The following is a 13,228-nucleotide window of genomic DNA, read 5'->3' on the forward strand; positions in this document are numbered from 1 at the left end:
TTATTTGTATTATCTAGCCCAAATAGAAATTATTGCCATCGCTATATGGCAAAATGAATGACTGTGCTAGAGGAGGCTTTCATATTCCCACGTAAGCAGTTTGTTGAGTCTGTCTCCGAAATGTAGATGATTTTATTAAAGAGGGAGAACAACCGATTGCTGTGTAAATGAATGGGCATTGTAATCGCTATACCAAGTTATAATATAATGATCTCTCTTTCAAGAGGGATGTTATGTAATAGTGTGAGTTGAGCTGCAGTTTTACTTTCAGAAATGTCTGTTTCTTGACATGTTCCCTGTATTATCTAACTCTACATCATTTATTTAATCTTAAGCCAGGCTTACGAGAGGGATATATTATCTCTTGTTTCATAGACGGGAAACAGCAAGACTAACCACTTATACCTCTCTGCCTTGAAATGATTCTTTCAATTAGTTTTAATGGAAATTTTTGGGTTTTTTTTGTTTTTTGAAGACTCTTGTTTCATTTTGATTTATCTCAATTTGGTGATTACTTTGAGTTACCAGCCTTTACAGCTTCCTCCTGTATTTTTGCCCAGCTCAAGACAGCACAGGCTCTGTCTTTAGTCACTTTCTGATCAGAAATATTCTAGGGATGCACTGGTATAAATTAAGAAATTTCTGTTTTATCTTGATCATAGTACCATGTGCCATTTGGAAGTAAAATGGTTAATTTGTGTATGTCCCTGCAAATCCCTCTAAAAAGGACAAGCAGATTGTCTGTAACAGATGTGCTTTAATACCATGTTTTATAAGGCATATTGAAAATGACCCACCATAAAATATGATCAGGTCAATGGCGACTGATGTATACAATATTCAGAGGGTCAGAATTACACGGTCAGAACACAAAAAAGAAAATATGGAGTTTAAATGGAATTTCCTCCCTCCTCTCACTCCCTCCTAAAAAAAAAAAAAAAAGTAAGAAAAGAAAAAAAGAAAAAGCTGGGAAATAACTAAAAGGCTATGTTAACGCTGTCCCAAAAAGTTACTTGCAGAAGGGTAGCTAAAAGTATATTGCATAAATCCCATAAATCACCATTTTTAAAGACTGAAGAGTAATAATGTTTGTTTGAAAGAGAAAAAGCTCAAAGTTTCTCTGTGTGGCCATGTATATTGTTACTTAAATAGCATGTAAAAGTGTGCTGTCCATCATATCTGAAGATAAGATTTGTTTTACTTTAGCTGAGTATTGTTCAACTAATAGAATAGCAAAGATGATAATAAAAATAATAAAAGCAAGGATACGAAAGGATTTGTAGGGAAAAGGGATCAGAAAAGTATTATTATCATATTTACTTCATTACAAGATTTTTTTTTTTTAATTTGGTAAGCAAAACCGTTCCTTCTGACAAAGAAGGATTTTTAAGAGATATGAGTGGAGGGAGTTATCTGATGAACTGATACAGACAAACCCTTTTCTAACCCTTTTTTATTAGGTGTTCTTTCAGGGAGTCTGTGTCTACACTTTTTTTCAGTTATTTAAAAAGATGGTCGTATGCCTTTTTTAAATCTAGTAGGAACTGTAAGGGGTCTTGCCCCCTTTGGTTATTTGTCACTAGCCTGAAGGATGAGCTGGAAAAAAGGAAAGCACAGGGGTAAAATAGAGCAAAGTGAGCCTGGTTAGTGCGCGCTACCTCTGTTTATGGCTTGAGTTGTTTATTTTTGTACTGAAGTATTATTTTGCTGGTTTTTTTCTTAGAGATATGGGGAGAATGGAGAAAAAGACAGCTGATCAAAGAGGGGAGAAAGGAAGAGTATTCAGTAATCAGGCAGTAGTATGTTAAATTGCTGCAGCAGCTGTCAAACTGATCACGTCCTTAAGGCCCCCCTGCATTTCAAAGAGAAATTAAAGAGTTTGAAACCACTTGCCTGGAATCCACTTGGGATATATTTTCATCTCTACCTTCTTTCCAGTAAAGCATGGCAGGCACCTTCATTAGCAGGTGGACTAGTACAGAGCTGTGTTTTAGAGAAGAGCAGGTAGTTTTTTTCAAACTCTCACATGGTGTTTTAATCTCATAAGGGATTAACATTCAGATAGATAGGAGTGACAAAACGGTTGCTTTGAGGTATCCACGTCTCCAAAATACTGAGTGAGCCCACTTTTCAAAAGCCCTCCCCAATTTGTAGTAAGATGCCTCTCTGCTACTAAAGGCTCCTGTGGAGTAGTAAGACCAGCTGACAAATCGATCCACCACAGTAATGGTTTCGCAGTTGACTTAGCAGTGACTCCAAATGGAGTTAGAGGGGTTGTCAGACCTAGTTTAATATTCTCACTTTGTTGTTGTTTTTTTTTGTCCTCTTCAAGATACCTTTCCTTGGGGCTGGAATTAAAATTCATGAAAAAAGAGTTTCTGATAATCTTCGCCCTTTTCATGACCGAATGGAGGAATGTTTCAAGCACTTAAAAGTTAAAGTGGAAAAACAGTACGGAGCCAGAGAATTGGTATCATTCACCTTTTACCTCCTTTCCCTGTTCTATACTTTCTTTTTATTTAATATTATTGTTCTCCTCTAAAAAAAAGCACATACAGAAGCACAACTTTTATTTGTGGGTTTTCTTGTGATCTGAAGGTAGAGACACCTGAGTTTTACTACCAGAGAGTTGATTAACTCTCTGACTCATCAAACGTTCTGGAAGGTTTGGCGTACTTTACCATCTCTATGAAAATTGCAATTCACTTCCATGTTAGAAGGAAGTAAAAACAAATTGTTATGTTTCTCCTCTTTGTAATTTTTCTTAGCAGTTTAGATGTTTGATCTGTGGTTGATGTCCACACCTCCCTGTACTAGCTGCTTCCAGCTGTGCTCTAAAGTCTATCATGTACATAATGCTATAAATATTAGCTGAAGCTAAACTGAAATATATGGAAATTGAAGAACAGCTGCTAAGCACAAACTCTTCTAGTCAGCTGGTGAGGGCTAGTGGGAGGGATGTTGTTGGGTTTTTTTTTTTTGGAATTACACAGTAGTTGCTTTGGAAATTATATGCTGCTGTTTTCAATGCTGATGATTTTATAAGAGGGTTTATTAGTTCTGTTAGAAGAAAAACTAGCACATTTCTAACTTTGATTTTGGATATTGTGCTGTGGTACACACATATATAATGCAAATTCTGGTTATTTATCTCAGTATATTTTTTTCATTTTCAGTTCTGCGCCACCATCCTTGCAATAAAGAGGCTGTAATCTACTGTTTACAGTCTTGCCTAATGCTGAATCCTTCAGCATTCATTTGGATCAATTCTTAGAAAAGAGCAACCTATTTAAAATTTTGCAAGAGCAGAGAATGTACTTTCTTTGCGAGTTCCTCTTTTCTCTCTATTTAAATCTCTACCCCCAGGCTCCACCATTTTCAACATTCTTTCAAATCAGAATTTTTCTGTCTAATTTAATCTCTGACATTTTTGATGGTGTGTTCACAATGGTCTGTTGTTCAGCTATAGAGATGTAGTATCTTTCCTACTCATTCTGAACGTTGTAAAATGTATGTTACATAGCAGTGGAATGAGTTCTTGCAAAATGCATTTTTATTCAAATATATGTGATGCCACAGAAAGAATCGTTGGCTCAATAAGTATCTCAGAAATTAATAAAGTTGCTGGATAGCAATTTTTTTTTTAATTATGTACAGGAGAGCCAGGTAGTTTGAAAAGTGGCACTACTTCCATTTTACCATATCTAATATTCTTTCTAGTGGCTGCCATGAGTTCTTTTCCTTTAAAAAAGAAAAAAAAACGTGCAGTCATTGTGTCTTATCAGAAGATTCTAGACATGCACAGGACAGAAATTCTTATGCCGAATACTTGCAAATAACCCTTGAAACTATGAATGTTTCCAAGTCTTCTGCTGGAGCTTAAAGTCCTAGTGAAAAATGACATAATGAGAAACCATGATTTTTGGGAACTCGGCATATGAAACGATGCCTAAATTTTTAATGTTTTCTGGATAATCAGAAGAAAATGTAAGTATGTTTTAATATAAAACGTTTCCAAAAATATCTGCTGAAGTAGGCTGGAAAAGCAGTTCATGGTATACACGCACTGGGAAATGCTCAAAAACTTGCCTCATTTCATGACACGATGATGAGCTAACTGAGGGGAGGCATACTCATCCCAGGAAGTCCTTGCACAGAGAAAGAGGAGGACACAGCTGTCTGCGCAGTGTAATTCTACATCCCAGAATTCACCCCCCTTAAAAAGAGAAGAGGCGCAGAATTGGCCAAGAGGTGTGATCCTTGCTCCTGTTTTAAAGCAAGAGGAACAGGAAAGCATCTGGAAATCTCCCTAAGTCAGGGCTGGTTCAGTTTACTTAACACCAGGTTGTAAAGCATAAATAACCATTAACATCAAGCTGAATATTTGCATTATGTTAGCCAGTCTTACCTATTAAAGGATATTTGGAGTGAAATTCCCTTTTTCTCCTTCCATTGCAGAAGTAGAGAGAGATGCAGAGAGAGATAGTGCAGTACATGTGGCCATGTGCAATACAGGTACATGGTGACCTAAATAGTCCTGATTTTCTTAGAGTCCTGTTCTTACTGGCGGACTATTAGGGAAAGATGAATTTCATCCATCCACCTGCAAACATATAAAGAAAAAAGGCAACATTAATGTAAACTGAGGTGGCAGAAGGTGCTGAGCTGAAGAAGAGAGCGTAACTACTGTTTTGGAGCAAGGACTAACTAACGCTATTTGACCAAGCCAAATACTTTAATGGCCTGCCCCATGTCTTTTTGAAACAGGATTTGTAAGCACTATTTCTTTTTATTTATTTTTCAGAGGAGGAAAAAAAAAAGTTAATTGTGGTTTATTTAGCCATAAATCTGCTCGCTGTATCATTCAGCTTGAGAGGTCTTAGAGAGAGAGTATATCCAGACATAAGAAACAAAATCACAGTAATTAATAGTGATGAGTAACAACTTTCATGCCATATGTTCAAACATCTGTGCTATCTCAAAACCTACTGAGAAGAGATTAAATGAGTTGCATAGAAAACTTGGTTCATGGAACTTGCTTCTCTTTTCCATTTCGTAGCCAGATTTTGATGACAAGAGAGTAGGACGGCCGAGATCAATGCTAAGATCCTATCGTCAGTTGTCAGTTATTTCACTGGCTTCCATGAATTCAGACTGCAGTACTCCAAACAAAATTGCTTCGGAAAGGTCAGTTATGAATATAATACAACTATGACTATAATACAGTTTTTTCATTCTGTCCTGTTTGATGAAAACAAACTAAAAGATTAAAAAAATTTATATTTTCAAGGACCAAGACAACTAACAGTCTCTTCAGACAATGCCAAAATTCTCTTTTTAAGTAAAGCTAATCTTTCCTCCAGGCTTAAAAGTACAATAGTTTATGCTAGATAGGCAAAATAGACTTAGGAAATCTCACTGAGAAAAGAAAACAGAGGTATTCAGATTTCAGGAAACAAATGTTTTATTATTGAAATACTATTTCAAAAATAAAAAGTTTTGTTTTTTGCAAGTTAGTCTATGAGTGAATGCAGCTTTAAAATTAATTAGCATCTTTTTGCTTCTTAAAATTGGAGAGGAAAAGGAAAGCCTTTACAAACTTACAAAAGAGGAGTTGGAAATTTTTAGTAAAGCCGGTTTTTATTACTAACATGCTTTGCCTAATTTGCTTTCTTAAATGCAGCTCCCAGATGCATAAAGTCATTTAAGTTTGAGAGAACAGTTATGGACATACTGATTAGCTTTTTCATCCACAGACTGTTTTGACCACTTTATACATTATCTTTTGGGCACACAGAACTTCTTTTCAAACAAAGCATGTATAAAATTAATCTTACTGAGTAGTATTTGATTGTGTTTTCCTTTTAACATCTTATCTCTTTTTCAGTAGTTGTCTTTTTAAAAAAAAAAAAAAAAAGTCCAAAGGTGTGTGAACCCAACTTGGAAGTCTGTCTCCTTAAGATAGCTCTTTAGTGCTTCTATGTTTCACTGCCAGCTCAAAGTTTAACACTACTACATTGAATTTGAAATGCTGCCAAGGTTTGAGTCAGTTGTCTAACAAAGACTGATAGTGTATGAGATGTCCCAGTCTATTATTCCTAGTCTTTGGTTTCCACTCAAGAAGGGCATAGCACACAAACATGTTTCCCATCATACCTGCCAGCCTCCTGTCTCTGATACAGTAGGGCAGCTCATATGGAACTAGATAACCACATTTAATCAGCTGAATCATGCACCCAATGTTAAATTATCATGATACTAATTTATTTCTAGGAAGCACAGGTCAAGAAAATCACAATAGTACTTGTTTTATCTTTATAAATCAATTAGTTGTAAAATAAGTTGAACGCTGTTTTCAACAGGTTGATTGTATCAGCAGAGATGGAATAAGTCCAGCACCAAATTCATGTGCTGTTTTCTGAAATGAAAAATAGCCCAATATTTAAACCATACAAATCAGAGGAAAGGAGGAGGGGGGTTTTGTTTTATCACTGAGCATGTGCCTTGTTGTCCAATACAGTGAAATAAATAAACTTAATGAGGATGCACTTAAAACCTGAGAAGAAATAGTAATACCCCTGTTTCAGTGTCCAACAACCAAAAATACATATTCTGCTTTCAGCCCCACTACCACTCCCCATAAAATTCCCATCAGATCTCTGACCCTTTTTGCTTTAGGTGTCCTTGAGCTAATGCACAAATCTTTTTAAAAAAAAAAAAAAAAATTAGTTTTGCACTTCAGATTAATATTGTGCATTCCTTGTAACATTTCAGGACATTATAATATCTCCTAAAGGCATCTTTTTAGTATCTGCAGTTGCTAGCTGAAGCACCTCATATACTTTTTGCAAGTTCAGTTTGCAAGGCTGCATAGAAAGCCTAAGGAAAGGATGACCTGCATTTATATTTCTCAGGGAAATGACATCAGCATACCAGTGACTTTTAAAATATCATTTAGCAATTATTATCGTTTTTCTTTTGTCCCTGCAGCTTTGAACTAGAAGCAGCGCTATCAAAGCCACCAAAATCAGAGTCAGAGGAGAATGCTCTGCAAATTAACCCTCACCCTGAAGTAAAAATGAGAAGGTCCAAAAAAAGAACAAAAAGAAGCAGCGTGGTATTTGCTGACGAGAAAACGGCACCTGATATTTCAGTCTCCAACATGAAAAGTGTATGTTACTGACTTACAGTGTACAGTGGTATTTCTTGATCCCTAAAACATGAGGATGTTACTCCCTTTCTTAGAAAAAGGAAAACATATCACATGGAAATCTAGTGTAGTGGAAAACTTGTTACTCTATCATAAAAGGCAATATGCAGGATACAGAGGTGATCCGTCCTTGCCATGAATGGAAATCTACAAGATATTGAGGAGGAAACAAATTAGCCGAAAAAAACAAAATGTCTCTACTTATGATGACAAGGAATCTAGCCCTGAAGTTGCATAATTCTGAATCTCACTTGGCTAAAAATGCAGTATTACATCGGGAGGGGTCAGCTAGCTTTCCTGTGGATAAGCAGTTAATTGACTGCACTGACATTTTGTTGCATCTCCTTACAGTCAGGGCTGTTTCGAAAGTGAGCTCTCTTCATTCCCTACTTTGTTAAGGGACATGCAGCTGAAAATTGCAAGATTGAAAACCGTGTTCCTTAAATGGTGCCAGACTGGTGTTCCGAAGCACTGGCATCTCTTGTTCCGTAGATCATCAGATTGACTTACATAACTTACACAGTGCATTTTTTATAGTTTAATCCTTAGAAGCCAATTTTTTTAGTATAAAAAGAGAAATCATTTTAAAAAATTCTGAAAGGTTTCCTCTTGATAGACAACCTTATCTAAATGTATATGTCAAGCAATAACAGATTGCTGAATTAGATGGAGAGAGCTTAGTCATTTGATTTAAAAAAAAAAAAAAAAAAAAGGAGGAATCCTCCAAGGGAAAGTGAATTTGATGGAAAGTGAGCATTCTTTTAGGAGACCAGGAGCCTAGCTCCTAACTCCTCTAACTGATCCAAGTCACTCCAGACATGGTTTTAGACCTTTACATGAGAACTTGAAACTGGCAAGCAGTTCAGTTTAAATTCAAATGACTGACGAAGTATTCTCTCTTTTGTTGGAATGTAAGTTCAATGATTGCTAATGCAATCGAGGGAAGGTGCGTGGCAGAAAGAAACTCCAATGGGTATGTTGGCCTCTACTTTAAGTTCAGAGAAACACTTGATTCATTGCTGAATGTGAACAGTCCTTCCTCTTGAACCTTAACAAAGGCAAGTTGCTAGACCTCCCTGATGAATGATCCCTTGAAATGCCAGAAGAGTTATGCCTGCATGTTTGGGAGATATATACAGCTAATATTTATCTCCAGGAGGGAAAGAAACACTCTTTATTGTTTGGAAAACCAGTTTGATTACCAGAAGCTTTTTCATTCATGATTTAGTTTGTGGTTAATGCAGAACCCAGTATTGGCAAGGTACTGTTTCCTGATGGTTCAGTTGCTTGGCCTGAGCCTCAGTAAATGTTTTTATCCCTCTACAAAGCATCTCTGTTTCACAGCTCCTGGGAAGGACACAAAGCTAGGACTTTGGACAAAATCATGTTAAACTACTTGAGCGCAAAACTATGACAGTAAATAACTGTCTTTGACAGGACTACATAAAGCTTAAAATAAAACAGAGCTTCTTCTAGCTTCCAAGCTCAAATTTGCTGCTATTGCCTCCTACTGAATTTGCATAAATAAGTATGAAGGTTTCCTAGAAGAAACAATGAAAGAGCAGTTTAAAATAGCTTCAGCTGATAAAATAACATGTATATTTTGGGTTTTGTGTGTGGCTAGCATCACTTGCATTTGGATCAGAAACAGGTACTGTTTGCATTATAGTCTTGTTAGATGCGGCACTGCTCAGTATACACTGTAAATTTCAGCAAGGAATATAGGCAGGCAAAATCAAATTACTTTGTTTATCTGTTATCTTAATGGATGAGGCTATCTAGCGAGAGGTGAATTTAAATTTTTACATCTTGCCCTTCATTGAAATGTTACTTGTAAAATACAGTCCTCAGAAGGCTGCAGTTTGTACTCCTGTTGTCAGATCTTTATAAAGAAACTGGAAGAAAAGACTGACCTGTGACTACAAACCCTGAAGTACAGTGGTTTTTTTCCCTCTTCAACAGAGATAATTAGTGCCTCAGGTATGAAAAACTGAATCATTTGTAAAATGTGTCTCTCATGGATCGCACTGTAGGTGCAAGTTCCCCATTAGTTTAATGCATATTCTTTGTTTTTAATAGCTTATTGCCTTTAGCTGCGGGCATGACCTCAACCTGGGCTAGTTCTTCCGGCTCATAAAACCAGGGAGTGAAAACTCCTTAACAGATCCTTAATGATGCAAGTTGCCCAATTTTTATTTCTTCACAACGACTGATGGGGTTTCAGAAGATGACCAGGTTTTCAGAAATCTCAGCCTGTTTGCATTTTACCTTAGCGAGAAATTCAGCAGAATGGTGTGACTGTTGGCTGCTTGGGTATCAAGGACAAAATTTGATTTCTGCAGTCCAGGAAATTTTTAGTAGGGCGCAAAAAGCCTCTGAACTAGTCTATTCACCTTTCTGAACGTTTTCTGGAAGGCACACTTCAGCAGGAAGAATTGCATGTATTGAGTAGATCCACAACTTCTATATTAGCTCAACAGGATATGCTGTTCAGATTGTAGGCATTAGTATCAAAGGACAAGCCATCTCTTCACAAATATTAGATGTATGTAATATAACATATTTAGATTTTTAACTATATGTATGCTTATGTGATACAAACTGTCTAGGGTAGCCTGCTCATTGTATACTGAGATTTTTAACTTGTTTGCTGCCACATAGCAGTGTGCCACTTTCCTAAAGAAAGCAGGGAGTACTAAAAATGTAAAGCTGTAACACAGAATAAAATACTAATCTTTGCTGAACACTTTGCCCTGAACTTAACTCCCTAGTCAGAGCAGTGCTGTAAGCAGTGTTGGAGATGAAACGTCTTGCGTCTGTTCCGCTGAGGGAAGCTGTTTGTCAGTCGCATACAGTAAAGTGTACACGCTTTCAAAAATGAAGGAAAAGTTACTTACTCGCTAGTAGCTAAGGGACTTTTGGACAGTAAGCTGGATCTTGCAGCCTGCCATCTGTCCCTACTCTTTGAGCATTGGACTGTGGGGAAACTTATGGAGGATTATTTCTTGCTTCGTGTCCTCATACCAGACACATGTAAAGCACAGGCGTTCTCTGAGAAGCTCTTACTTGCAAAACAAAGCAAACCCTTTGCCTTTTGATTACATTAGATACACATACACCTACTGTGGGAATCTTGCCACATACTGAGTCACAGAGTTGTTCTGCTTGAGAAAAGTAGTGACAAGCCTTGTAGTGGCCAAGCTGGCAATGTTAATGCAACAGGGAGAAAGGTTTTCAAAACTTTGTTTTCCTTTCCGTGCCACAGTCAGAGCTGGCTGATGATGTTTCACCCAGGATGGTAGTAATACCATCCTACAGTTCCAGATTAGTCTCTCCTCTAGCAAGCTTTTTTAGGGTAACGGTTTTTCTGCATGGAATGAGAAATACTTATCTAACTATAAATCATCTCTAAAGGTTTTACGTTCTTTTAGTTAGTATATGATATTATGTGTGGGCCCAATTCTACTGCTCGAGTTACTTGTATTGTTTGCTCAACAAATAATCACATAAAGCACTAGGGCTAGGCATGATCATTTACCTATTAATGATTTCCTTCTATGTGTTTCACAAAGTATTATTTTGCTTAGATAGTAATTAATTGTATCTCAGTTCATCATTAATGGCATTACTATTTTTTATTAAACAGTTGTCAAGGAAATACGAGTTCATGAGTGACACCAACCTCTCAGAGCATGTAGCAGCACCTCAGAAAACATCTGTCCTCAAGCAAATGGGCTCTGTCAGTCGTTCCATGCCAACTATCCCAGGTAAGTTGCTCTTGGTAGGATGGTGAGAGTTCTGCACTGCTTGGCTACTGAGAAAACATAGCAATAAAGGTTTTGCTCCAAACAAAAGCAGGTAGCTGTCTCTGCGCGTCCCTGTGCGTCTGAGACAGAAGTTACAGTTTCAGTGTGGTGCTGTGCATGTTGAGGCTGGACTGCTATTATTGCACGAAAAGATTGTGCTGCCTGGTGCTAACATACCAGTTCTAAAAGTATTACTTCTGGGGCCCTGCATTTTGCTTCCTTATTAGGGTGTAGGCATGCCCTTGGCCTTGACAGAGCCAGGGTTCATTCATCTTCCCTGTTCTTTAGGGCCTCACTTGCAGAAACAAGGCTTCTACAGGCTGCACTCACCAATCGATGTCAGAGGGTTTGAAACAGGAATAAATGGTTGCTCTGTGCCTTGCGTTGGCAGTTGAATGTCCTAAAAGGTTGCCCAGTAGAAGGTATTTCGACTTTTGGTATTGACATTAGAGAGGAATCCCATAAGTCCTCCTCATGGTAACAGGAAGGGGAAACAAGACAACATAACTGCCCCACTGGAGAGACCGACAGTTGTGAGGCAGAGAAGAAAAAGTGTAACTGAGGGTGAACTTCATTTCCAGGCCAGGATATACAGAGAAAATGGGATCTATTTCATTATTCTATTCTATTTCATTATTTCATTATTCTATTTCATTATTCTATTTCATTATTCTTCCTCCTTCTAGAGCACATCCCACTTCTTAGCCCGCACTTCCTCTATCCCTGTCACTGTCCCTATGTATCCAAATGCCTGTAACAGGCATTTAAGCACAAGAAAACAGTAATTTCCTACCCAGACCATCGTGGCCGACTTCTTTTTCATTTATGTAACTATTTATCTATTTTTTCTCCTTTGGTAAGATTGGTTCATATTTTTCACCATTCAGTTTGAATGTAATGAAGTTCAGTGCTATCATAGGGAAGTTTTTCCTTATGTTTGTATTCTGAGGATATGATTAGGTTGCAAACTCTCATTTCTCTTGTAGTTGCAGTAGTTCATTAATTTGAATTCTGCTTTCCCTTACTCTTTCTCTGACCATCCTTTTTCAGTTTTGTTTTGTGCAACCAATCTGTTTCTATTCTAAGGATTAACCCTATCAGTCAGCCCTGCGGCACCTGATGAAACAATCGCGTCACATAGGCTCAGTCAGCCAGTATTTCCTTCCACCTTGGACGGTGACAAGAAAAACTTCAAAAAAAAGAAAGTGAACCAGTTATTTAAAACAATGGTAAGTTCTGTGTGTTTATCTGTATGGGAAAAAGAAGGTAATACCTCTTTAAATTTAAATTCTAGGCTATGAGGTAAAATTACATTATTTTAAAATACCGCAAGCCTCGTAAGTCAAACTCCTTTTTTTCTTCTTCTCCTCTCATCAGTAGAGGACTGGAAACTCCATAGCGAAGCAAAAAGTTGTCTCTTGCTTTGCTTTTTGCATTAAGGATGTACATCTTAGTATGTTTAATGTAGAAAGTCTCAGATGTGTAGTTTTGTATCCATACCACAAGAGGTCTCATTTGACTGACGGATGTTCTCTAATGTGATTTACATAATACTTATTAGCAAAAGAGGAAAGCAATTATTGGTTGTTTGATTTAATTATATTGGGCAGTTAGCACTAGCATCACAGTAAAGTGAGCATAGCATATATATCACAAGGCATGCACAGTGCAAGTTGATTTCTGGTGTCAGATGTGCTCATTTCCAAGTAGAAATTGGCTTATACTGGAGTCACTAATGCTGCTTAGAACAGTTTTTCTTCCTTTAATATAGTAAGCCTTTCAATGAATTCTGTGGAAATTTAAAAAAATTTAAGATATTGAATTAAACATAGTGTTTGAAGAAAAAAAAAATTGTGCCTAGTAGTGGGAGAGTTGCATTCAATGCAGATAGCTACTGGTAGCTACTGAGATGTATAGTACATAAGTATTTTGTGACATATGTAATGTTTTACATGTCGTGACATATGTAATGTTTTACATGTCAAGTTTATCTTGCTATTGCAAAGATTGGATTTTTCCTTTTTGGCGGGGGGGGGGGAATAGGTTTAATTTTCATTCATTTTTTTCTGCAGTCTTTTAAAAATATAGCTACCCTTAGGGAGACTACAATAGCATTTAGGAAATTCTACATTTAGATGTTTTCATACTTTTTTTTCTAGTAGGAACAAGAATAAGCTATTAATTTGAAGTCTGCAGGGTTTCACTTGTAGTG

At 37.1% G+C, this 13,228-nt stretch overlaps 1 protein-coding gene across 2 annotated transcripts in view; it reads left to right on the forward strand.

Annotated features, from left to right (window-relative positions):
- Nucleotides 1-13,228, forward strand: part of DOCK2 (dedicator of cytokinesis 2) — a 224,275-nt gene that overhangs the window by 209,848 nt on the left and 1,199 nt on the right. For both annotated transcript variants that reach the window (XM_068959212.1, XM_068959214.1), the window contains 5 exons: nt 2,333-2,470; nt 5,060-5,187; nt 6,991-7,171; nt 10,857-10,977; nt 12,103-12,245. In XM_068959212.1, coding sequence (XP_068815313.1) covers nt 2,333-2,470; nt 5,060-5,187; nt 6,991-7,171; nt 10,857-10,977; nt 12,103-12,245 — 711 coding nt within the window. The remainder of the gene's footprint in view (nt 1-2,332; nt 2,471-5,059; nt 5,188-6,990; nt 7,172-10,856; nt 10,978-12,102; nt 12,246-13,228) is intronic.

The sequence above is a fragment of the Struthio camelus genome, chromosome 13 (assembly GCF_040807025.1).
Source record: "Struthio camelus isolate bStrCam1 chromosome 13, bStrCam1.hap1, whole genome shotgun sequence".
Taxonomy (NCBI): Eukaryota; Metazoa; Chordata; class Aves; order Struthioniformes; family Struthionidae; genus Struthio; species Struthio camelus.